This window comes from Aquarana catesbeiana, linkage group LG03 (assembly GCF_042186555.1).
Source record: "Aquarana catesbeiana isolate 2022-GZ linkage group LG03, ASM4218655v1, whole genome shotgun sequence".
NCBI lineage: Eukaryota > Metazoa > Chordata > Amphibia > Anura > Ranidae > Aquarana > Aquarana catesbeiana.
Window position 1 is genome coordinate 687,415,509 of NC_133326.1, and position 25,935 is coordinate 687,441,443.

Here is a 25,935-nt window from a genome sequence, read left to right on the forward strand (position 1 = left end):
CTCCTGAGTCAATGATGGCCGAGGTAAGCAGATCCTGTCCTGGAAGCTGGAGGATAACGGAGAGAGCCAGATGGTTTGCAAGGTTAGGCAAGGCAGGTGCAAACTTAGAAGTAGCTGAAAGAGACTTACGTGTCTTATTTAGGCAAGACCTCACGTAATGACCTGGTTCTCCACAATACATACATAAGTTACTGACTCGTCGGCGCTGTCATTCTTCAGAAGTGAGGGACGGGCGGAGAACCCTCAGTTGCATCGGTTCAGGAGTAGGGATGAGCCGAACACCCCCCGGTTCGGTTCGCACCAGAACCTGCGAACGGACCGAAAGTTCGCACAAACGTTAGAACCCCATTGACGTCTATGGGACTCGAACGTTCGAAATCAAAAGTGCTCATTTTAAAGGCTAATTTGCATGGTATTGTCCTAAAAAGGGTTTGGGGACCCGGGTCCTACCCCAGGGGACATGTATCAATGCAAAAAAAACTTTTAAAAACGGCCGTTTTTTCGGGAGCAGTGATTTTAATGATGCTTAAAGTAAAAAAAAAAAAAGTGAAATATTCCTTTAAATATCGTACCTGAGGGGTGTCTATAGTATGCCTGTAAAGTGACGCGTGTTTCCCGTGTTTAGAACAGTCCCTGCACCAAATGTCATTTTTAAAGGAAAAAATCTCATTTAAAACTGCTTGCGGGTTTAATGTAATGTCGGGTCCTGGCAATATGGATGAAAATCAGTGAGACAAACGGCATGGGTACCCCCCAGTCCATTACCAGGCCCTTTGGGTCTTGTATGGATATTAAGGGGAACCCCGCACCCAAATTAAAATAAGGAAAGGTGTGGGGTCACCAGGCCCTATATACTCTGAACAGCAGTATACAGGCTGTAGGTTTGTTGTTAAGTAGAATCTCTTTGTAATTTTGAACGGGTACATTTTTAACATGTTTAGCTCCAGCCAAAAAATCTTTTTTAAGCTTTTTGGAAAACATAGGGAAGGGTTATCACCCCTGTGACATTTGTTTTGCTGTCTTTCCTCCTCTTCAGAAGATTTCACCTCACTTTTTGTCCCAATGGATTGGAAAGCATCAGTGGAAAGGAGAAATGTTTTTCCCATATTAACTCTTACAGGAGAGAATTTCCCTTCCTAGGGGTAGATTTATTCTCACTTCCTGTTGTCTCCTTCCGTTTGCAAGTAGGAGTCGTTTGTAAGTTAGTTGTTTGAAAGTAGGGTCCTGCCCTATATACTCAGCAGAAATTTGGGCCTTAGGTGTTGCTGTGGCCACAACACTGTAAGCCCTCACAGGGCTCTGCTGTGAAATATTAAATCAAGAATTGTAATTACATGCCCCTGTTGAACAGGAGCTGAAAAATTAGGCCTTAGGCACTGGTGCTGGTGCCACAACACTGCAACCCCTCACAGACACTCTAGTTGGAATGCAGGAACGAGCCCTGCTGCAAAGTATTGCATCAAAAATTGTAATTACACGCCCCTGTTAAACAAGGGCTGAAAAATTGGGCCTTAGGCACTGGTGCTGGTGCCACAACACTGCAACCCCTCACAGACACTCTAGTTGGAATGCAGGAACGAGCCCTGCTGCAAAGTATTGCATTAAAAATTGTAATTACACGCCCCTGTTAAACAAGGGCTGAAAAATTGGGCCTTAGGCACTGGTGCTGGTGCCACAACACTGCAACCCCTCACAGACACTCTAGTTGGAATGCAGGAACGAGCCCTGCTGCAAAGTATTACATCAAAAATCGTAATTACACGCCCCTGTTAAACAGTGGCTGAAAAATTGTGCCTTAGGCACTGGTGGTGGCACCCAGAACCAAAAATGTTCTTACAAGCTATCAGCGTGATGATTGAGGAGGAAGAGGATAATTACTCAGGGATAGTCACTCAGCATCAGCATAGGCAGTCTTTGAAGGGATCTGAGATTTCAAAAAAAATTATTCGGTTACATCAGCATCAGGTGCTTGGTAGCTGGTGGTGATCCAAGACTCATTCATTTTTATGAAGGTCAGTCGATCGACCGAGTCAGTGGACAGACGCACCCTGTGATCGGTTACCACGCCTCCAGCAGCACTGAATGTGCGTTCCGAAAGAACGCTGGATGCAGGACAGGCCAGTAGCTCAATTGCATACTGTGCAAGCTCTGGCCAGTGATCCATCCTCAAGACCCAGTAACCCAGAGGATTTTCGGTGGGAAAGGTGTCCAAGTCTGATCTTGCCCCTAGGTATTCCTGCACCATGTAAAACAGACGCTGGCGATGGTTGCTGGAACCGATCATACCTTGGGGCTGCGGACCAAAAAATTGTCTGAACGCATCGGTCAGACGGCCACCTTCTCCACCGCTCCTTCTTTGACTGACCGAAGCCTCAGCAACACGTTGTCCAGAAACAGGAGTTTGTAACCTCCCAGTCTCTGGGAACGCGTTGCACAGACCTTTCTGCAAGGCCTCCCGAAGATGTTTCATCCTCTGCTCCCTCTGCGATGGCAAGATAAGGTCCGCAACCTTACCCTTGTAACGTGGATCAAGGAGGGTTGCCAGCCAGTATTGGTCCTTCTCCTTGATACCACGAATACGAGGATCCTTACGCAGGCTTTGCAGGATCAGGGAGGCCATGCAGCGTAGGTTTGCTGAGGCATTCGGTCCGGAGTCCTCTGGGTCACTAAGGACGACATGGTCCGCAGCCACCTCCTCCCAGCCACGTACAAGTCCATGTGTTTCTTGGGACTGATCCCTTAAAGACTGCTGCTGATGCTGAGTGCCAGGCTCCACCTCCATACTGACACAATCTTCCTCCTCCTCCTCTTCCTCCTCGTCCTCTTCCTGTGTGATCGGCGGGCACGCAGGAACACTGTCTGGATAAAGGGGGCCTTGAGAGCTAAGGAAGTCCTCCTCTTCCTGCCTCTGTTCTGCCTCAAGTGCCCTGTCCATTATTCCACGCAGCGTGTGCTCCAACAGGTGGACAAGGGGGACAGTGTCACTGATGCATGCACTGTCACTGCTCACCATCCTCGTGGCCTCCTCAAATGGTGACAGGACAGTGCATGCATCCCTGATCATGGCCCACTGGCGTGGGGAAAAAAAACCAAGCTCCCCTGACCCTGTCCTGGTGCCATAGTCGCACAGGTACTCATTGATGGCCCTCTGCTGCATGTGCAGCCGCTGCAGCATGGCCAACGTTGAGTTCCACCTGGTGGGCATGTCACAGATTAGGCGGTTCTTGGGCAGGTTAAACTCCTTTTGGAGGTCCGTCAGCCGAGCACTGGCATTATATGACCGGCGGAAATGCACACAGACTTTCCTGGCCTGCCTCAGGACATCCTGTAAGCCCGGGTACCTGCCCAAGAACCGCTGCACCACCAAGTTAAGGACGTGAGCCAAACAGGGCACATGGGTCATTTGTCCCTGTCGGAGGGCAGAGAGGAGGTTGGTGCCATTGTCGCAAACCACCATTCCTGCCTTAAGTTGGCGTGGCGTCAACCACCTCTGAACCTCCCCCTGCAGAGCTGACAGAACCTCTGCCCCAGTGTGGCTCCTGTCCCCCAAGCACACCAGCTCAAGCACCGCATGGCATCTTTTGGCCTGCGTACTTGCGTAGCCCCTTGAACGACTACGGAGCACCGCTGGTTCCGAGGAAGAGGCCATGGAGGAAGAAGAAGAGGAGGGGGTGGAGGAGAGAGGTGTGTCACAATCATTAGCATTTTGGAGGCGTGGTGGCGGAACAACCTCCAACACTACTGCACCTTGTCCTGCATCCTTCCCAGCTGCCAGCAGAGTCACCCAATGCGCCGTGAAACTTAGGTAACGTCCCTGTCCATGCCTGCTGGACCATGAGTCAGCGGTAATATGCACCTTACCGCTGACCGCCCTGTCCAGCGAGGCATGGACATTGCCTTCCACATGCTGGTAGAGAGCCGGAATCGCCTTCCGTGAGAAAAAGTGGCCTTTGGGTACCTGCCACTGAGGAACCGCACATTCCACAAACTCACAGAAGGGGGCAGAGTCTACCAACTGAAAAGGCAGCAGTTGAAGTGCTAGCAATTTTGCCAAGCTAGCATTCAACCGCTGGGCATGTGGATGGCTGGGAGCAAACTTCTTTCGGCGGTGCAGCAGCTGGGGCAGGGAAATTTGCCTGGTACAATCTGACGTCGGTGTACCAAAATCAGATTGTCCACAAGTACGTAGCTTGACACACCTAATTCTACACCTTCATTCCTCTCAGTGCAGGTCTCAGAGAGGACTGAAGGTCTAGTGGGGTTGGAAATCTCAGCTGATGAGGAGCAAGGAGATTTCCTCTTTGTTCTTTGGTGTGGGTCTTTTAGATACGCTTGCCAACGAACTGCATGGCAGGTCAACATATGTCTGGTCAAGCATGTGGTACCCAAGCGGGAGATGTTTTGGCCACGCGAGATACGCTTGAGACATATGTTGCAAATAGCAGCGGTGCGATCTGATGCACTCGTCTCAAAAAAGGCCCACACCAAAGAACTTTTTGAATAACGCGCATAGACTGCAGCGCCCTGCACATGTGGAGCTTTGGGGTGTGATGCAGTCAATGTGCTGCCCTTAGGCTGGCCCCTGGAGGGCATCCTGCCTCGTTGGTGATGTGCCGCCTCCTCCTCCTCCTCCTCTCTCCTATCAGGCACCCACGTTGAGTCAGTGACCTCATCATCCCCTCCCTCCTCATCACTGGAGCAAACCTGGCAGTATGCTGCAGCAGGGGGAGCATGACTGCCAGATTGCTGTCCTTCTTGGGCACCCCCTCTGTCCGTGCTCGTGTTACTGCCTTCATCGAGCTCCGTATCATCATCAGAGCCTTCCAAACGCTGGGCATCCTCCTGGAGCATGTACCCAACACTGTGGTCAAACAGTTCGAGGGACTCCTCAGGAGGACATGGTGGGGCTAGGGAAGGAGTCACTGATGACATTGAGCTGAGGGAAGAGGCTGCTGCTTTGCCAAAGTACCCTGGGCATGGGTGAGAGAGGATGAGGAGGATGAGGACGGCTTGGTCATCCACTCGACCAAGTCTTCCGCATGTTGCAGCTCAACATGGCCAGCTGCCGAAAAAAAGGCCAAGCGTGTCCCATGGCCACGTGCTGATGAGGATGCACCGTCTCCACGACCGGCACTAGACACAGAGCCTGCTTGCCCTCTCTTATTGGCTTGTGACTGTCTGCCTCTCCTTCTTGGCCTTCCAGACATACTAATGGCCTGTAGCTGCACTAAGCTGGGATATATATATATATATATATATATATATATATATATATGTACTGATACTGCAGCTAGCAAAATCAACTGCCTGCCTGTAGTATGAGAACACCACCAACCTTCTACAGGTAGCTTTAGCTGAACACTGTGAGCAGGACGCACCCCACTTACTTGTAGGTTTAGCAGAACACTGTGAGCAGGACGCACTGCACTAACTGTAAATAGTCTAGCTGCCTGACTGTGGTACTAATAGGATCAAAAGAACACCAGTAATTTTCTTTAAAATACTGTAACAAGACAAGCCTGCCTGTCAGTAAGAAGATAACAGGAACGGATCTAGCTGAACACTGTGAGCAGGACGCACTGCACTAAATGTAAATAGTCTAGCTGCCTGACTGTGGTACTAATAGGATCAAAAGAACACCAGTAATTTTCTTCAAAATACTGTAACAAGACAAGCCTGCCTGTCAGTAGGAATATAACAGGAACGGATCTAGCTGAACACTGTGAGCAGGACGCACTGCACTAAATGTAAATAGTCTAGAAGATAACAGGAACGGATCTAGCTAAACTGAATACAGTGTATATATATATATATATGCAACACCTGGGATGCATATATATACACAATACACTTTAAGTGCAGCTAACTGACTGACTGTCCTGCCTAATCTAGCTAACTCAAATGAAATGACACTGTCTCTCTCTCTCTCTAAGCACACCGGAACACACTGCACAGGGCCACCGTGCAGGCGGCCTTATATAGTGTGGGGTGTGTACTAAATCCCCTGAGCCATAATTGGCCAAAGCCTCCTTGGCTTTGGCCAATTACAGCTCTCTGTTAAGGCAGCGCTGTGATTGGCCAAGCATGCGGGTCATAGTGCATGCTTGGCCAATCATCAGCAAGCAATGCACTGCGATGCCGCAGTGAATTATGGGCCGTGACGCGCCATACGAATTTGGCGCGAACGGCCCATATCGTTCGCAATTCGACGAACGATCGAACAGCCGATGTTCAAGTCGAACATGGGTTCGACTCGAACACGAAGCTCATCCCTAGTACTAACCTAACACTTAAAAGACAAGCTTTCAAGAACTCCTCCTTTCTTCCTCAGGTATTGCTTCAGACCTCAGAAAGAGGAAAACTCTCAAAAGCTTTTCTTCATAGTTTAAAGCGATTTCAGCAAACAGTTTACGCAGTAGTAGCCCCTGGTATTGGTGCCAATTTATGCAGTAATAGCCCCTAGTATTGTTGCCAGTTTACGCAGCAATGACCTCTAGTATTGGTGCCAGTTTACGCAGTAATGACCCCTAGTATTGGTTCCAGTTTACGTAGTAATGACCTCTAGTATTAGTGCCCATTTACGTAGTAATGACCTCTAGTATTAGTGCCCGTTTACGTAGTAATGACCCCTAGTATCGGTGCAAGTTGACACAGTAATAACCCCTAGTATTGATGCCAGTTTATGCAGCAATGACCTCTAGTATTAGTGCAAGTTTACGCAGTAATAACCCCTAGTATTGGTGCCAGTTTACACAGTAGAGGGACTCCACGGGGGACACTGATGTAAGGAGGGACTCCACAGCCTGAGGACACCTGATGTAAGGAGGGACTCCACAGCCTAGGGACACCTGATGTAAGGAGGGACTCCACAGCCTGGGGACACCTGATGTAAGGAGGGACTCCACAGTCTGGAGACACCTGATGTAAGGAGGGACTCCACTTCCTGGGGACACCTGTTCTAAGGAGGGACTCCACTGCCTGGGGTCACCTGATGTAAGGAGGGACTCCACAGCCTGGGGCACCTGATATAAGGAGGGACTCCACAGCCTGGGGGCACCTGATGTAAGGAAGGACTCCACAGCCTGGGGACACCTGATGTAAGGAGGGACTCCACTGCCTGGGGACACCTGATGTAAGAGGGACTCCACTGCCTGGGGACACCTGTTCTAAGGAGGGACTCCACTGCCTGGGGTCACCTGATGTAAGGAGGGACTCCACAGCCTGGGGCACCTGATATAAGGAGGGACTCCACAGCCTGGGGGCACCTGATGTAAGGAGGGACTCCACAGCCTGGGGACACCTGATGTAAGGAGGGACTCCACTGCCTGGGGACACCTGATGTAAGAGGGACTCCACTGCCTGGGGACACCTGATGTAAGAAGGGTCTCCACTGGGGACACTGATGTAAAGAGGGACTCCACTGGGGACACTGATGTAAGAAGGCACTCCACTGCCTGGGGACACCTGATGTAAGGAGGGACTCCACTGCCTGGGGACACCTGATGTAAGGAGGGGCTCCAGTGCCTGGGGTCTCCTGATGTAAAGAGGGACTCCGCTGGGAATGCCTAATGTAAGGAGGGACTCCACTGGGAATGCCTGATGTAAGGAGGGACTCCGCTGTGGACACCTGATGTAAGGAGGGACTCCGCTGTGGACACCTGATGTAAGGAGGGACTCTGCTAGGAGCACCTGATGTAAGGAAGGACTCTGCTGGGAATGCCTGGTGTAAGGAGGGACTCTGCATGGGAACACCTGATGGCATCTGGTGGCAGGCGACATGACAAGTGACACGCTCAGAGCTCCAAATGATTTTGCATTATGGTGAGTTGAACTATTTCGTTTTATATTACAATGATATAATAGAAAAATTGCCCTTCAATCACCCTGACACCATACCAACCATGGTGCCAGGATGATATAAGCGCTAACACCAGGTGTTTCTAGTATCTTTATCTGCTGATTGTTACATTTTCTGGAATACACATATTGCTATTGTGGTGTGGGATAGGGGCCTGCTGTCCCTCCATCCATCTTTGTTTCCTTCCTTCTCTCTCCTATTTCTTTCTTTCTCCCTCCATCCCTCGATCATCTCAGACTCGAAACACAACACGTTTGAATCACGCCCCCTTTAAGCCACGCCCAATATTACGTTTAAGCCACGGTCATTTTTACTGCGTCGCATTTTCCTTTCCCCTTTACACCACACCTAAAAACGAATGCTCCGCCCCATAATTAGATTAAGACTCAACCTACAGACAAAAAAGTGTCCCTATACATTTTTTTACAATGTTGGCAACTATGGACCCTATGATATTATAAAAAAAATAAATAATACTTAACTCCTGAGCAGTATCCACTCACTGACACTGTACTGGTTGTTGGCTGCAGTGGAAGGAATGTTTCCTGTGTATTTTATCATATGTTATGGCTTGATAACATATGAATGCACAATATGTTTTGGGGGTCATTTACTATAGCGCTAAAACGGTATTCACTATAGCACTGGTAAAAAAAATACTCCCAAAATCGAAATTTACTATAGTTCCCCGAAAACAAATAGCCCCCAAACCCTTACTCTGCTAAAACCTGGAGTAGTGCACATGGAAATATTGTTTAGAACATGATATAATTGCCTAAATAGTACTGAAATATGCGGTATATTATTTAAAGATAATCTACTTTTAAACTGTGTGAAAAAGTGATTTCTACATCTATATCTTTGAAAGAAGAGATCAATTCCCCATCTCTGTACAACTAGGTGCTGACACAACTGAACATGCTCAGACGTGCAAATAGCTCTCATTTTAGCCCCAGTGTCTTTTTTTACAGGGCGCTATAATAAATACCAAAATGAGCGCTGTGTTAAAGAGCATTTTTTGGGAGTGAAAATCGGCGCTATTATAGTCCAATGCAAGTTTTAGCCATTGATTCTAATGGTACAATTGTAACTTCCCGAAATAAATCCTTTTAATGTTGAGATGAAATGTATCTTTCTCTGAAATAAATTTTCCTTTGCAACAATGTTGCTTCTACTTAATCTATTTTGTTTTCAAGAATACTAGAATGTGGAATGTTTTGATGTTTTGGTAAAAATATATTTTTCTCTGTCACTTTCACTTGTTGCTCTCCATCTCACAAAAATCTTTACCCAAACTCACACAGGTGTCTATACAAAGCACAAACAATGCCATTGCTGATGTAAATTTAAAATGAGTCACAATTTTTTTGTGCTGTTTATTATTTCCAAATAATCATAATCTGAGTCCAAAAAATGTGATATGTGTACCAACATCAGAAATCAAAATATAATTCCCAAAAATTTGAGGGTAACATCACTATTCTACACTCACCCACAAAGAACCAGCAAATATCACAGAATAAATCAAGAAGTATTTATGTGTATTTGTGTGTAGGAGGTTCTCGCATGTGGCAGCTCCATGACTTAGAGGTTAGAACTCCTGCTTAGCATCCCTGAGCGTCTGGGTTCAAATCCCAAATATGCCGCTTCATGCAGATAAGTTGTCTCATCTCCAAGGTCCTAAAACTATGTCTAAATGTAGTATTTATGTGTAGGAGGGTTCCACCATTGTAAATCTTGCCAGATACACTATCTAGCCTGGGACGCCCGCCTTTCCAACACATGGACTTTAATGGCAGCCCAGTCTTAGTCAATAGGGTTAAAAATTGATTTGGCCCACCCTTTGCAGCTAGAACAGTTTCTGAGGAAGGCTGTCTACAAGGTTAGTGTGTCTATGGGAATGTTTGACCATTCTTCCAGAAGTGCATTTGTGAGGCCAGGCACTGATGTTGGATGAGAAGGCCTGGCTTGCAGTCTCTGCTCTAATTCATCCCCAAGGTGTTCTGTAGTGTTGAGGTCAGGACTCGAACCTGCTCTTTTGGGGTCCCCTGGCGACTCTCGCGGCTCCTCCCCACATCAGATAACCCCCTAGGTGAAGCGCTTCCCTGAGGGGATGCAGTAGAGGACCCCCCTCTACTGCGCAGGCGCAGCGCTTGCGCAGTAGGAGCCGGCGGAACTAGCTGAAGCCGAATAGAATAGAAATCATCTGTACACAGTGCCTGTAAGAGGGCCCCTCGCGGGCTCGCTTCGCTCGCCACGCTTCGGGCACGGCCTCGCTTCACTTGGCACTTTTTTATTCTCCCTCTAGGTCCACTTGGATGGTGGGGCTTGAACCTGGACCTAGGGCGCAGGCGCCGTGTACAGCTGACTGAAGTTTTTCAGCATCAGCTATTTTCGGCGGCTCCTAGTCGTTCGTACTGCGCAAGCGTTGCGCCTGCGCAGTACAGGGGGGTCCTTATCCGCCGGGGGAACTTTCTTGGCAAGACACCGGCAATAGTGCTGCTTTCCATTTGCATTAGCGCTCAGTTTCTGAGAGTTGAAGTCTTAATTGGCCTTAATTGGGCGCTATTTTCCAGGACTGCAAGATCATTTTTTGGCGCTTATTGATTTATATATTTTTTTGCACAAGCCGGTGAACACTCCAGCAGCAGAACAGGGGATGCAGCAATTGAGCAAGTCTTGTTAAAGTTTGAAGTGGACCCCCAAGCAAAAAAATACAGATGCCTGCAACTCTGCAATGCATTTATATAAAAAAAAAAAGAAACATATTTTGGCCAAAATTAAACTTACCTTGAGGGCTTTTCTGGAGGGCTTCCTTGTTTCTGGAGGTACAGTACCCAGCAAAAGTATTCATACCCCTTGACATTTTCCACATTTTGTCATGGTACAACCAAAAACGTAAATGTATTTTATTGGGATTTTATGTGATAGACCAACACAAAGTGATAAATAGTCTTCAAATTTTTTTACAAATAAATACCGGTATGTGAAAAGTGTTGGGTACATTTGTATTCAGCCCCCCCTGAGTCAATACTTTGTAGAACCTCCTTTCACTGCAATTACAGCTGCAAGTCTTTTTGGGGATGTCTCTACCAGCTTTGCACATCTAGAGAGTGACATTTTTGCCCATTCTTCTTTGCAAAATATCTCAAGCTCTGTCAGACTGGATGGAGAGTGTCTGTGAACAGCAATTTTCAAGTCTTGCCACAAATTCTCAAATGGATTTAGGTCTGGACTTTGACTGGGCCATTCTAAGGCCCCATACACACTATTAGATTTTCTGCAGATTTTTGTCTTCAGATTTACCAAAACCATAAAATATGAGGTCAAACCTTAAGAGTTTCGATTTGTATGCAATCAGGCAGGCCCTTGCACTATGTGGTTTTGGTAAATCTAAAGGAAATCAGACAACAAAAGTGGTATAGTATGTATGGTGGTCTAACACATGAATATGCTTTGATCGAAACCATTCCATTGTAGCTCTGGCTGTATGTTTAGGGTCGTTGTCCTGCTGGAAGGTGAACCTCCCCCCAGTCTCAAGTCTTTTGCAGACTCTAAAAGGTTTTCTTCTAAGATTGCCCTGTATTTGGCTCCATCCATCTTCCCATCAACTCTGACCAGCTTCCCTGTCCCTGCTGAAAAAAAGCATCCCCATAACATGATGCTGCCACCACCATGTTTCACGGTGGGGATGGTGTGTTCAGGGTGATGTGCAGTGTTAGTTTTCCGCCACACATAGAGTTTTGCTTTTAGGTAAAAAAGTTCAATTTTGGTCTCATCTGACCAGAGCACCTTCTTCCACATGTTTGCTGTGTCCCCAACATGGCTTCTCAAAAACTGCAAACTGGACTTTTTATGGCTTTCTTTCAACAATGTCTTTCTTCTTGCTGCTCTTCCATAAAGGTCAGATTTGTGGAGAGCACGACTAATAGTTGTCCTGTGGACAGAATCTCCCACCTGAGCTGTGGATCTCTGCAGCTCCTCCAGAGTTACAATGGATCTCTTGGCTGCTTCTCTGATTAATGCTCTCCTTGCCCGGCCTGTCAGTTTAGGTGGACGGCCATGTCTTGGTAGGTTTGCAGTTGTGCCATACTCTTTCCATTTTCAGATGATGGATTGAACAGTGCTCCGTGAGATGCTCAAAGCTTGGGATATTGTTTTTATAACCTAATCCTGCTTTAAACTTCTCCACAACTTTATCCCTGACCTGTCTGGTGTGTTCCTTGGACTTCATGATGCTGTTTGTTCACTAAGGTCCTCTAACAAACCTCTGAGGGCTTCACAGAACAGCTGTATTTATACTGAGATTGAAATACACACAGGTGGACTCTATCTACTAATTAGGTGACTTCTGAAGGCAATTGGCTCCACCAGATTTTAGTTAGGGGTATCAGAGTAAAGGGGGCTGAATACAAATGAACGCCACACTTTTCACATATTTATTTGTAAAAAATTTTGAAAACCATTTATCATTTTCCTTCTGCTTCACAGTTATGTGAAGCAGCGCGGCGATCGGTGGTGTACTATGTCACTCTGACACACCGCAACTCTGATCGTGGTAAAGAGCCTATGACGTAGGCTCTTTACCACGTGACCAATCACAGCTCATCACAGCATGTAAACAGGAGGTGCCGGTAAATGGCTTTCCTCGGTTTGCACTGACAGGAGAGCCGATCGTGGCCTCTCCTGTCGGGGGGGGGGGGGGGGGGTCTGCGCTGATAATCAGCACATTGATTATCAGCTCAGCCCCATCAGAGGTGCCCACCACATCTGCCAATCACTGCCTATCAGCTGACAGTCAGTGCGCACCAAAGTGGCAATCAGTGCCCATCAAAGTTCCAAACAATGCCCATCAGTAACGCCTGTCAGTGCCCTTCACAGATGCCAATCAGTGCCCATCAGTAATGACTGTCAGTACCTCATCATCAGTGCTGCCCATCAGTGCCATCTATTAGTGCCCATCAGTGCTGCCTGTCAGAGCCCATCAGTGCCACCTATTAATGCCCATCAGTACTGCCTATCAGTGACCATCAGTGCCATCTATCAGTGCCCATCAGTACCGCCTATCAGTGACCATCAGTGCCATCTATCAGTGACCATCAGTGCCGCCAATCAGTGCCCATCAGTGCTGCATATCAGTGCCGCCTATCAGTGCCCATCAATTCTACATATTAGTGCCTCCTCATCAGTGCTCATCAGTGCCACCTTATCAATGCCAACTCATCAGTGCCCATCAGTGAAAGAGAAAACAACATTTTATAACAGAAAGGAAGAAAAAACTTTTTTTTTCAAACTATTTGATCTTTTTTAGTTTGTTTAGCAAAAAATAAAAACCACAGAGGTGATCAAATACCACCAAAAGAAAGCTCTATATGTGGGAAGAAAATAATAAAAATCTTGTTTGGGTACAGTGTAGCATGACCGCGCAATTGTCATTAAAAGTGTGAGAGCGCTGAAAGCTGAAAATTGTCCTAGGCAGGAAGAGGGGAAAGTGCCCCAGTATTGAAGTGGTTAAAAAAGTTAATAAATAACATTTCTCTATAAATGTTGGGCAAACTGTATTCTGCTACATGTCTTTGGTAAAAAAAATCCCAATAACAAGTGTATATTAATTGGTTTGTGTGAACATGATAGCCTCTACAAACTATGGTATATACACTATATTGTCAAAAGTATTGGGACACCTGCCTTTACACAGACTTGAATGACATCCCAGTCTTATGCCGCATACACACGAGCGGACTTTACGGCAGACTTTGCCCGACGGACTTTTCGACAGACTTTACGACGGACTTTCTGAATGAACGGACTTGCCTACACACAATCAACCAAAGTCCGATGGATTCGTATGTGATGATGTACGACCGGACTAAAACAAGGAAGTTCATAGCCAGTAGCCAATAGCTGCCCTAGCCTCGGTTTTTGTCCGTCGGACTAGCATACAGACGAGCGGACTTTTCAACCGGACTCGAGTCCGACGGATAGATTTGAAACATGTTTTAAATCTAAGTCCGTCAAACTTTTGATAAAACAAAGTCCGCTGGAGCCCACACACGATCGAATTGTCAGACGAAATCCGGTACGCCGGACCAAGTATGCTGTAAAGTCCGACCGTGTGTACGCAGCATTAGTCTGTAGGGTTCAATATTGGGTTGGCCCACCCTTTGCAGCTATAACAGCTTCAATTCTTCTGGGAAGGCTGTCCACAAGGTTTAGGAGTGTGTCTATGGGAATGTTTGACCATTCTTCCAGAAGCGCATTTGTTAGGTCAGGCACTGATTTTGGATGAGAAGGCATCATCGGGCATCAGGAGGAACTTGACTGGCCTGCACAGAGTCCCGACCTCAACCCGATAGAACACCTTTGGGTTCAGGCAGAGATGTACCAGTACATCGCTTTGCCAATGCGGGTTACCTGTCCGTAGTACATTGTGGGTGGTCCACAAGTGGTTAAGTCATCAGTTACTAATACTGTAGCTGCTGGCTTTTAAAAATCAGGTACTTTCCAGTGCCTGGGGTCCAATGCTGAAAACAGAACTTCTTACCACTGGGGGTCCTTGGCACTGGCATTTTGGATACAGGGGCCAGTTGCGGTTCCTCAGTAGGACTTCAAAAGTGAGCTTGTGTGGTGCTTTGTGGTCCTGTAGCCTTCTGGGACATGTGACGTATCCCAGGATAGTGGGGGAGGGGAGGGGGTGGGGCAAGGGATGTGGTCCTCGCCTAGGAGGATTGCGGTGGAGGGAGCGAGTACTGATAAAAATCAGTACTCAGTCCCCTCCATTCCTCAAGAAACTGTAACTGACACGCTGGGGGATGGTGAGAACCAGCAGGACTTCACTTTTTCAGTGAAGTTCCGCTTTGGGAACAAGTGGTTCCAGCATCCAACATGTTTCCCGGTGTGTAAGATCTGTAGGGGGGATAGGGGTCCTGGAGTGGGTTAGGGGACTCTGCTGCAGACTTGGTGGCCTTATAGGGGGTGAGGTTTCTAGAGGGGGCTAAGGGATAGTGTGGGAGGTTGGGGAGCACTGTGGGACACTGTTGGACCTTAGGGGCACTATGGGGGGCTGGAGGCTCTGCAGCAAGCTGAAAGCACTGTTGGAGCCTGGGGGGGGGGCACTGTGGGACACTGTTGGAAGCTGGGGGCACAATGAAAGGCTGGAGGCTTTGCAGCAGGTTAGGAGGCACGATGGGAGGTTGGGTGGCACTGTGGGACACTATTGGAGGTTGTGTCCCTACTGGGTGCTAGGATTCCTCCCACTAGCCTGGTGTTACTACTGTAATCGGTTAGGTTGTAGCCGGCTCTCCCAAAAGGGTCCGATGATGAAGATTCTTTCAGAGGTAACTCTTGAGGACAACATGTGAGGACTCCTCACCCCCTGAAGAAGTGGGTATTAAGAGGCTTCTTTTGCTAGGATAATACAGTATATTTTTAATCATTTTCTTCACACAAACAGAGCTTTCTTTTGGTGGTATTTAATCACTGCTGGGTTTTTTATTTTTTACAAAAAGAAAAAAGACCCTAAATTTAAAAAAAAAAAAAAAAGGTTTTCTTCGTTTTTGTCAGTAAATTTTGTAAATAAGTCATTTTTCTCCTTCACTGATGAGGTGGCACTTATGGGCACTAATGAGGTGGCACTGATGAGTAGGCACTAATATGCCGCACTGATAGGTGGCACTGATAGGCAATGATAGACGGCACTGGTGGGTACTGATAGGTGGCACGGTTAGGCGGCACTGATGGGCACGGATAGGTGGCACTGATAGGCGGCACTGGTGGGTACTGATAGGTGGCATGGTTAGGCGGCACTGATGGGCACGGATAGGTGGCACTGATAGGTGGCACTGGTGGGTACTGATAGGTGGCACGGTTAGGCGGCACTGATGGGCACTGATGGGCGTGGATAGGTGGCACTGATAGGCAATGATAGGTGGCACTGGTGGGTACTGATAGGTAGCACGGTTAGGTGGCACTGATGGGCGTGGATAGGTGGCACTGATGGGCACTGATGGGTGTCACTGATGGGCAGCACTGATTTGTGGCACTGGGGGGCTTTACTGTAATCAGGGCACTGATGATCAGTGCCCTGATTACCTGTCAGGGTGTCCCCTGCGAGGAGATGCCGCTGATCGTCTCTCTTCGCCACACACTCTGTCAGTGTGAGGAAAGGAGAGCCGATTACCGGCAATTCCACATTTACATGTGACCGGCTTTTATTGAACACAGCTGATCACATGGGTAAGGAGCCGGGTCATCGGCTCTTCACAGAAATCGGGGTTGCGCCGTGTTCTAGCAACACAGCACGGCCGCGAGGGTGTGCACGAGAGGGGCCATTCTGGGGTGACGTCATATGACGTCCACCCAGAACGAGAGCCACACCATTACTTCGTCATTTGACGGTGGGCGGGCAGCAAGTGGTTAAATTATACCATTAAAAAAAAAATTAGTAAAGAAAGTATCAAAGAACAGAAGACAACACAAATGAGCGACTTTCCTCCAACTGGGACATCAAAGTCTTTATTGATAAGTTACAAAAACGAGACATCAACATGACTTTTGGATTTAAAACCTGAAATCTAAGCAGACATAGAAAGACACAAATGAGTGCAGCTCTGTATTCATTCATACATAAATGAATGTATTTTTTTAAGTGCAAGCAGTTTGACCTGGTATCAGCCTCTTGCAGTCCCTGTACAGCAGGGGTTGAGAGTGAGTGGAGGAAGCATCACACAAAAAAGCCAATCAGTTTATGTGCTGAGAATAAGCATGCTGATAGGAGGAAAGAGCAGTGTGACAGAGAGATAAGCTCATCACTGTGCTGCTTCTCCTTTCACTGTCCAGTCACAGGCTAGGGGCCGGTCCATGAGGATATGGGCGCAGTAAATGATGCTGACCATCAGACTGAGGACATCTAGTGGCAGAAAAAAAGTACAGCGGAGGAAATCTCTGTCATTTTTTCTTTTAAAGCGGGGGTTCACCCACACCGCCAAAAAAAAAAAATATTAAAAGCCAGCAGCTACAAATACTGCAGCTGCTGACTTTTAATACATGGCCACTTACCTGTCCCAGGGTCCAGCGATGTCGGCAGGGGACGCCGAGAACCCGCTCGGTTCTCGGCAGCTGCCGCCGCCATCCTGCGTGAGGGAATCAGGAAGTGAAGCGTTGCGGCTTCACTTCCCGGTTCCCTACTGCGCATGCGCGAGTCGTGCTGCGCGTCCCTAGTGGTCCCCGCTCTCTCCTGGGAGCTGTGTGTTCCCAGCAGACAGCGCGGTCGGGACGGGAAGAGGCATAGACTCCCATGGGAGTCTATGCCGGAAGTGGGTGCAAATACCTGTCTTAGACAGGTATCTGCACCCCCCTCCCCCCTGAAAGGTGCCAAATGTGACATCGGAGGGGGGGAGGGTTCCGAAAAGCGGAAGTTCCATTTTTGTGTGGAACTCCGCTTTTAACTGGCTATTCATTCTTACCTTGTTATTTTCAGCTGGAATTCTGCTTTAAAGGACATTCCACAGACAACACCAACCAGATTACATAAAAAATCTTTTTTGGACAGAATATGAAAAGTGTTAAACACCCCAGTGCCCCTTTAAAAGATTCTGAACCCCCGAAGGGGGGGGGGGGAGGATGGAAGGATTGGCAACCATGTGACCATTCTGATTGGCTGTCACAGTGGTCACATGATCGGGAGCCAGCCCCACCAGCTACCAATTGTTAGTGGAGACTCATACTGTATGTGTGGTGTATGGTCATTAAAGCCCACCTTTTTGCCACCACACATATGTTTTAATTAATGAAAGGAATTCTGGGATACAGTCCTGATATGATCCTCTCTGTAGACCCTCAACAAGGTGGTTGGTTCAGTGGTAAGTGGAGGAGAATGGAGCAGCTAGGACATGCTCTGCTCAGTGTATCAGGGTGGTCTGTTCTCCAACCGGCCTCTATATCAGCTGCAAAATACTTGAGGTAACGGCTCATAATGTCTTGTTAACCGCTTGCCGACCAGTGCATGATGATGTACGTCGGCACAATGGCACAGCTGCACAAATGAGCGTACAGGTAAGTCCCCTTTAGGAAGCGGCATTGGGGGGGCGCACGCGCCCGCAGCGTGCTCCGTGACCGTGCCCACGGGACTCGCAGACTCGATGTCTGCCGGTGTCCCGCGATCGCGTCACAGGGTGGCAGAACGGGGAGATGCCTATGTAAACAAGGCATTTCCCTGTCTGCCTTGTGACATGACAGAGATCTCCTGTCATTGGGAGCAGTGATCGCTGTCATGTCAGTGGTAGCCCATCCCCCCCACAGTTAGAATCACTCCCCAGGACACACTTAACCCCTTGATCGCCCCCTAGTGCTTAACCTCTTCCCTGCCAGTGTCATTTATGTGTGTGTCTGATGTGTCCGCCATAATGTCACAGTCACGATAAAAATCGCAGATCACCGCCATTACTAATAAAAAAAAAATAATAATAAAAATGTCATAAATCTATCCTCTATTTTGTAGACGCTATAACTTTTGCGCAAACCAATCAATATGCGCTTATTGCGATTTTTTTTTTACCAAAAATATGTAGAAGAATATATATCAGCCTAAACTGAGGAAAAAAAAAATGTTTTCATATATTTTTTGGGGATATTTATTTTAGCAAAAACTAAAAAATATTGATTTCTTTTTCTAAATTGTCGGTCTTTTTTTATTTATAGCGCAAAAAATAAAAACCGCAGAGGTGATCAAATACCACCAAAATAAATATTTGTTGGAAAAAAAGGACGTCAATTTTGTATGGGTGCAACGTCGCACGACCGCGCAATTGTCAGTTAAAGCGACGCAGTGCCGTATCGCAAAAAGTGCTCTGGTCAGGAAGGGGGTAAATTCTTTCGGTGCTGAAGTGGTTAATATAGGAACCAGCAAAGGAGGGATCAATGATACTACTGTTGACCAGGCCTATCTATGCAATGTGCAAAGTGTCTGTTTTTTTAAAGCTGAGCTCCATACTAAAAATGTCATTAAAATCTATTTCTTAATACACACAAAGAATACGCTCCAAATACCACCCAGATGTTACCTAAAATTAGTAGTGCCATGATCCCTGTGCTGTACATGGCCTGTACAGAGAGCCGAGCAGTAGGAGGGGCCCATCAGGCTCCACCCACTACAAGCCACCTGCAGAAAACTACAGGAGGGGGCGGAGACGCGACCAGTCACCCCGCACAAGGAGAGAGAGCGGCAGTCAGCGGTCTTTATTTCAGGAAGTCTCACACTGGATTGCTGCACAGATGTGGAAGAAATACAAAAATCACACTAAGATTCAAGAAGACAAGAAGAATACACAGGATGAATGTATTTAGACAATGTTTACTGATCCTGAAGTTCAGCTTTAATAGATAGACAAACATTTAAAGCCCAGCTTCAACCTAAATTATTTATAGCTGAAAAAGAGGAGACCTCTGCCAAGTTTTTAATTCAGTGACCCCATGGGGGGAGATCACACAGGATGTGAGTAGAACCAACAGGGACCCAGACAGCGATAATAACCTGACATTAAATCTAGCTGTTCTTCACTCTTGTGTTGCAAAGGTGCAAGGTAAAAATTGTGAGAAGGGGTAATCAAATTTTATATACATATATATATATATATATATATATATATATATATATATATATATATATATATAATTATTATATATTTTTTATATATTTACTATTAAAAAAGGGTTATTTAAACAAGGTTAAATATATATATATATATTATATATACCCTTCTTATAGTGTGTGTGTGTGTATATATCTATATAGATATATATAGATATCTATCTATATATATCTATATATATAGATAGATATCTATATAGATATACAGTATAGATATATAGATATCTATATCTATATATCTATATAGATATATATCGATATATATATATTTCTAAACAGTAGTAAAGTCACAAGTATATGTAAACATATAACCCATCCAACCTACCATGCCGGTGACATCTCTGTCCCTGAGTTCCCAGCTCCATCCCTTCACCATGGCCATTGCAAAAAGGTCTCCTCCCTGCTGGACTCAAGACTCTAGTTCACATCATATGGAAGGAGACTCCTCTCGCTCCTATGGCTGGAGAGATGAGAGCTCAATTGCAGAGACCTCACCTTGTAAGTCCAGACGGCGGTGTGAGATTCAGCCCATTGCCCTCCACCCGAAACTAAATGTTTGGGTGGACGTTCCAATGAAATTACAAAAATAAACAAAAAAGCCAAGAGACTTGTCAAAATCCCATAGATGGAGTCATTTCACTATAATGTCCAAAGGAGTCAAATGATCGGAGGAGTTTTCATTTCAGTGCGGATTGAAGAAAGGGGGACGAGTTACGTGGAGGGAGTTTCTTCAGTTTCAGGCTTCATTCTACACAGGCGGAGAAACAACACAAAGCAGGATTATTACAGACTCATGATACATATGAGGTAAACTGAAGGACAGGGTTTGGTATATATAGGTCACTCTGATCCAATCACACACATACCAAAATAAACCATAATATAACCATCACATATTGTCACACCAGCTGCTGAAGTGATCAGAACATTTTGTAGTCAAAGTATCCTTTCTGCTTATGGCTTTGTAAGCCCTGATAAAGTGGGTCTTTCAGAACCCCCGAAAACTGTTGAAATTTCTGCTGGAAATTCTGAATAAATATATGCAGAATGGTTTGGATACTTGGAATAGTGGATAGGTAGCTCTGGACCCTAGGGTTGTCCTATTGGTATTGGTTATGAAATAGTATTGCAATGCTGCACTCAATATGCCAACAAATATGGAAAACTTAACAATGGCCACAGGACTGGAAACGGTCAGTTTACATTCTGATACCCAAGAAGGGCAGCACCAAAGAATCTTCAAACTACAGTACGATCACACTCATCTCACACGCTAGCAAGGTTATGCTGAAACAAGCTAGGCTTCAGCAGCATGTCAACTGAGAGCTACCACAACTACCAGCTGGATTCCGAAGAGGCAGAGGAACTAGAGATCAAATTGCCAACATTCACTGGATCATGGAGAAAGCAAGGGAGTTCCAAAAGAATGTCTACTTCTGCTTTATTGACTACAGTAAAACCTTTGATTGTGTAAATCACAACAAAATGTGGCAAATACTGAAAGAAAGGGGAGTATCAGACCACCTCACCTGTCTTCTGAAAAATCTGTATGCAAGTCAAGAAGCAACAGTTAGGACATGAAACAACTGACTGGTTCAAAATTGAGAAAGGAGTGCGGCAAGGATCTGTCACCCAAGTTATTTAACTTACATGCAGAGTACATAATACAAAATGCTAGGATCAACGAATCACAAGCCGGAATTCGGATCGCAGGGAGAAATATCAACAACCTGAGATATGCAGATGATACCACACTAATGGCAGAAAGTGAAGAAGAACTAAAGAGTCTCCTAATGAAGGTGAAAGAGTGGATAGCGCAAAAGCTGGTCTGAAATTGAACATTAAGAAAACTAAGATCATGGCAACCGGTCCTATCGCTCCTTGGCAAATAGAAGGAGAAAAAATGGAAACAGTGACAGATTTTATCTTCCTAGGCTCCAAGATCATGGTAGATGGTGTCTGTGGTCATGAAATTAAGAGACGCTTGCTTCTTGGGAGGAAAGCAATGGCAAACCTAGACAATAGGCAGAGACATCACCCTACCGACAAAGTGCTGTATAGCCAAAGAATTGATGCCTGGTGTTAGAGAAGACTCTTAAAAGTCCCTTGGACGACAAGAAGATCAAACCAGTCAATCCTGAAGGGGTTCAACCCCAAATATTCACTGGAAGGACAGATACTGAAGCTGAAACTCAAATACTTTGGCCACTTAATGCGAAGAGAGGATGCATTGGAAAAGACCCTGATGCTGGGAAACATAGAAGGAAAAAGGAGAAGAGGTCGACAGAAAACAAGATGGATAGATAGCATCATCGAAACAATGAACATGAAGTTAAGCAAGCTCCGGGAGGCAGTGGAGGACAGAAAAGCCTGGCATGCTATGGTCCATGAGGTCACGAAGAGTCGGACACAACTAAATGACTGAACAACAACAAGTTTTCCAGAGGTGTTTGTATAGGTTATTTGGCAGCTTCCACACACGAGAGGAGTTCCACAATTTCCTTGGTTTTTAGTGTGAAACAATGGATCTGAGATAAAAGTGCCACACCACAGGTGAGTAGTCAAGATACAATATGATTCCGATGTAAGGTCAGATAGAAGATCAAATAAGGAAGCCAAAGAGGTTGGTTTACCAAAACTGGAGAGTGCAAAATCAGGTGCCGCTGTGCATGGTAGCCAATCAGCTTCTAACTTCAGCTTGCTCGATTAAGCTTTAACAAAAAAAAACCTGAAAGCTGATTGGTTTCTGAGCTGCATCAGATTTTGCAGTCAACCCCAAAGTGTTCTGGGGCCAGTCATTTCCACCTTCAATGGGGGGGGTTCAACATAGTTATCAAGCACTCAACAATATAAAAATACAGCCCCCGCTTCGCTATTCCGGGGTTTCCAGGAATCCCTGGTATAAAGGGAGCCAGGGCTGTCTTCTGTCATGGGGGCCGGATAACAAGATGGGTGCAATATAGGCCTGATGAAGTGATCAATGTTGTCCTCCCAGAATGGATTGGCCTTTTCATCTTCTACCTGACCTTATATTGAAAAAAATTGTATCTGGACTATTAACTTCTGGTGTGGTGCTGTCACGGTCTGGAGTCAGACTCTAGGCTAATAGCTTTATCAGTGGAGCAGCACCCACCAACATAGCAGGACAGGTATACAAGCAGGTCACCCTGGCTGATGACACAGGTTCACCTGAGGTGTGGTGTCTATGTACTAACCGGCATTCACCAGAGCTCCTGATTGTGGAGATGGATTTTGCTGCATGTTAGCTCCAGGTCACGTTCCTCAGGATTGCCCCACCAAGAGGTGAGCAAATCAAGGTCCAGTAGCAGATAACCAGGTAGAGATCAAGGAAAAGCGTAGTCAGTAAACAAGCCAAAGGACAGTAAAGAATGGTAACAGGTTGGGATTAAGCAGAAGCGTAGTCGAGGAACCAGCCAAAGGTCAGTAAGGAATGGTAGGGAAGATATGGATGACAGCAGGAGAGACAAAAGCGAGATGTTGGCTGGAGAGAACACAATAATCTGCCAAACAGGAAGTTTAGAGACATGGCTTGAATAAGGAAGTTCATGAGAGGAGCAAAGAGTTTAAGGTTCAAGACTAACAAGGTTCAAGACAGAATCATTTAAGGAAATTCCCAGGGCACTGTTCAACATTCCAGGTGGCTCAGCAAGAAGAGTCTTTACCAGACACAGCAGAAGTCCCAGGTACAAGTCCAGACCCTGACAGGTGCTTTATCTCAGATCCATTGTCCTACCATTGTTTTAGCTCCTTCAGGACCCATTCAGACCTCATTCATTGCACTAAAACATATTATATCATGCACTGCATTAAAGTAACCCTGCCAGCACAGTACCCATCACCGGTTACCTTTCTGGCAGCCTTTGTCTTTAAAAACACTTATGGTATTTTTCACTTCCAGATATGTGAATAGCTGCTCCTACAATGACACACAGTGGTTTCCCCACCACAGGACATACCAGCCAGCAGGAGGAACCACTGCATGCAGGTTGAGCCAACTTTGGCAACCAGAAAGCAATGAAGCAGCAGCATTTTACATGGGCCACTGGAAATTTATATTATAGATGGGCTTCTTTTACGGGACTGGCCTTCTTTTATAACTGACCCTTTGATGACAGGTATGAGGAATTTCCTCTTAGACAGTTATTACTTTTATCGGTGTCCCCATTGGAAGAATTTTCCCTCACCTACGGTACCAGGTGGCAACTGTAAAATTTCCTATCAACTTCGGGCCCAGTGGCAATGGTCACCAAGGCAAACCTGTACTCGTGCAAATGCTCCGATACTAAAACCGATGCCTTCAAGTTCGAAGACTGTAAAACCGGGTTCACATATGTGCCGCTTTCAGTGCAATTTGTAAAATCAGTCTGGTGCAATTTCGTTCAGCGGTTCAGTTGCAAATTTTTAAAGTGTATGACACTGGAAATTGCACCTGAACTGGACTGAAAATTGTACCTGGCTCTTTTTAAAATCACACTGCAGCTAGCCTGCACATACAGTATCTCACAAAAGTGAGCACACCCCTCACATTTTTGTAAATATTTTATTATATCTTTTCATGTGGCAACACTGAAGAAATGACACTTTGCTACAATGTAAAGTATTGAGTGTACAGCTTGTATAACAGTGTAAATTTGCTGTCCTCTCAAAATAACTCAACACACAGCCATTAATATCTAAACTGCTGGCAACAAAAGTGAGTACACCCCTAAGTGAAAATGTCCAAAGTGTCAATATTATATGTGGCCACCATTATTTTCCAGCACTGCCTTAACCCTCCTGGGCATGGAGTTCACCAGAGCTTCACAGGTTGCCACTGGAGTCCTCTTCCACTCCTCCATGACGACATCACGGAGCTGGTGGATGTTAGAGACCTTGCACTCCTCCACCTTCCGTTTGAGGATGCCCCACAGATGCTCAATAGGGTTTAGGTCTGGAGACATGCTTGGCCAGTCCATCACCTTTACCTTCATCTTCTTTAGCAAGGCAATGTTCATCTTGGAGGTGTGATTGGGGTCGTTATCATGTTGGAATACTGCCCTGCGGCCCAGTCTCCAAAGGGAGGGGATCATGCTCTGCTTCAGTATGTCACAGTACATGTTGGCATTCATGGTAAAACCCTCCTCTTCAGAGAAGCCTATCCTACCCACAACTGAGCCCAGCTTGGTATACTCACATTTCCTTTCTTCCGACAGTCCCCACACATGATACCAAAGAGACCATTGATAATCTGAATGGCACAGAGGACGAATTCCAAGGCTCCCAACCCCAGGAGTATGGAGAAGAGGACGATGTGCCAGAGGACGATGTTCGGGGGCTGGACGCAGAGGTCCCACGAGGACTGGTTAAAAAGATAATTGTATCTAGGAATAAAATAGAAAGCAGAAAGGGTTACTCACATGCCTATCCTATGGAAGTATCAGTCAAAAGTAAATATGTGAAATGTATAAATAAGCCCCCCACAAAAAAAAAAATTTAAATTATAAACGGAATTACACCATATTTTGACAATCCATTACATTTCATACACCATTGTGCATGATGTATTTCCAAGCACATTTCTAATTTGGTAAAAAAAAAATTATATATATATATATATATATATATATATATATATATATATATATATATATTTATACAAATTATATTGTCTAAAGTATTGGGACGCCTGCCTTTACACGCACATGAACTTTAATGGCATCCCAGTCTTAGTCTGTAGGCTTCAATATTGAGTTGGCCCACCCTTTGCAGCTATAACAGCTTCAACTCTTCTGGGAAGGCTGCCCACAAGGTTTAGGAGTCTGTCTATGGGAATGTTTGACCATTCTTCCAGAAGCACATTTGTGAGGTCAGGCACTGATGTTGGACGAGAAGGCCTGGCTAGCAGTCTATGCTCTAATTCATCCCAAAGGTGTTCTATCGAGTTGAGGCCTGGACTCTGTGCAGGCCAGCCAAGCTCCTCCAACCCAAACTCTCTCATCCACACTATATTGCCAAAAGTATTGGGCCACCCCTCCAAATCATTTGGTGGAGGGGGGATTATGGTGTGGGGTTGTTTTTCAGGGGATGGCCTTGGACCCTTAGTTCCAGTGAAGGCAACTTCTAAGGCATTAGCATACCAAGACATTCTAGACAATATCATGATCCCAACTTTGTGGGAAAACAGAGTCCTGACCTCAACCCGATAGAACACCTTTGGGATGAATTAGTGTGCGAGCCAGGCCTTCTCGTCCAACATCAGTGCCTGACCTCACAAATGTGCTCCTAGAAGAATGGTCAAACATTCCCATAGACACACTCCTAAACCTTGTGGACACCCTTCCCAGAAGAGTTGAAGCTATAATAGCTGCAAAGGGTGGGCCAACTCAATATTGAACCCTATGGACTAAGACTGGGATGCCATTAAAGTTCA

The 25,935-nt window shown here is 46.0% G+C and overlaps 1 protein-coding gene across 2 annotated transcripts in view; it reads right to left on the reverse strand.

The window, feature by feature from the left end:
* Nucleotides 1-25,935, reverse strand: part of TM4SF5 (transmembrane 4 L six family member 5) — a 139,145-nt gene that overhangs the window by 92,408 nt on the left and 20,802 nt on the right. The window contains exons 4-5 of one of the 2 annotated variants that reach the window (XR_012243092.1): nucleotides 24,700-24,886; nucleotides 19,831-20,253 (exon numbers count right to left, since the gene is read on the reverse strand). Coding sequence is in view for 1 of the 2 variants with exons in the window: in XM_073623025.1 (XP_073479126.1) it covers nucleotides 20,242-20,253; nucleotides 24,700-24,886 (199 nt within the window). In the remaining variant the exon portion in view is untranslated. Of the gene's footprint in view, nucleotides 1-16,342; nucleotides 20,254-24,699; nucleotides 24,887-25,935 lie in introns of those variants that run through there. The other variant, XM_073623025.1, reaches the window with a different exon arrangement.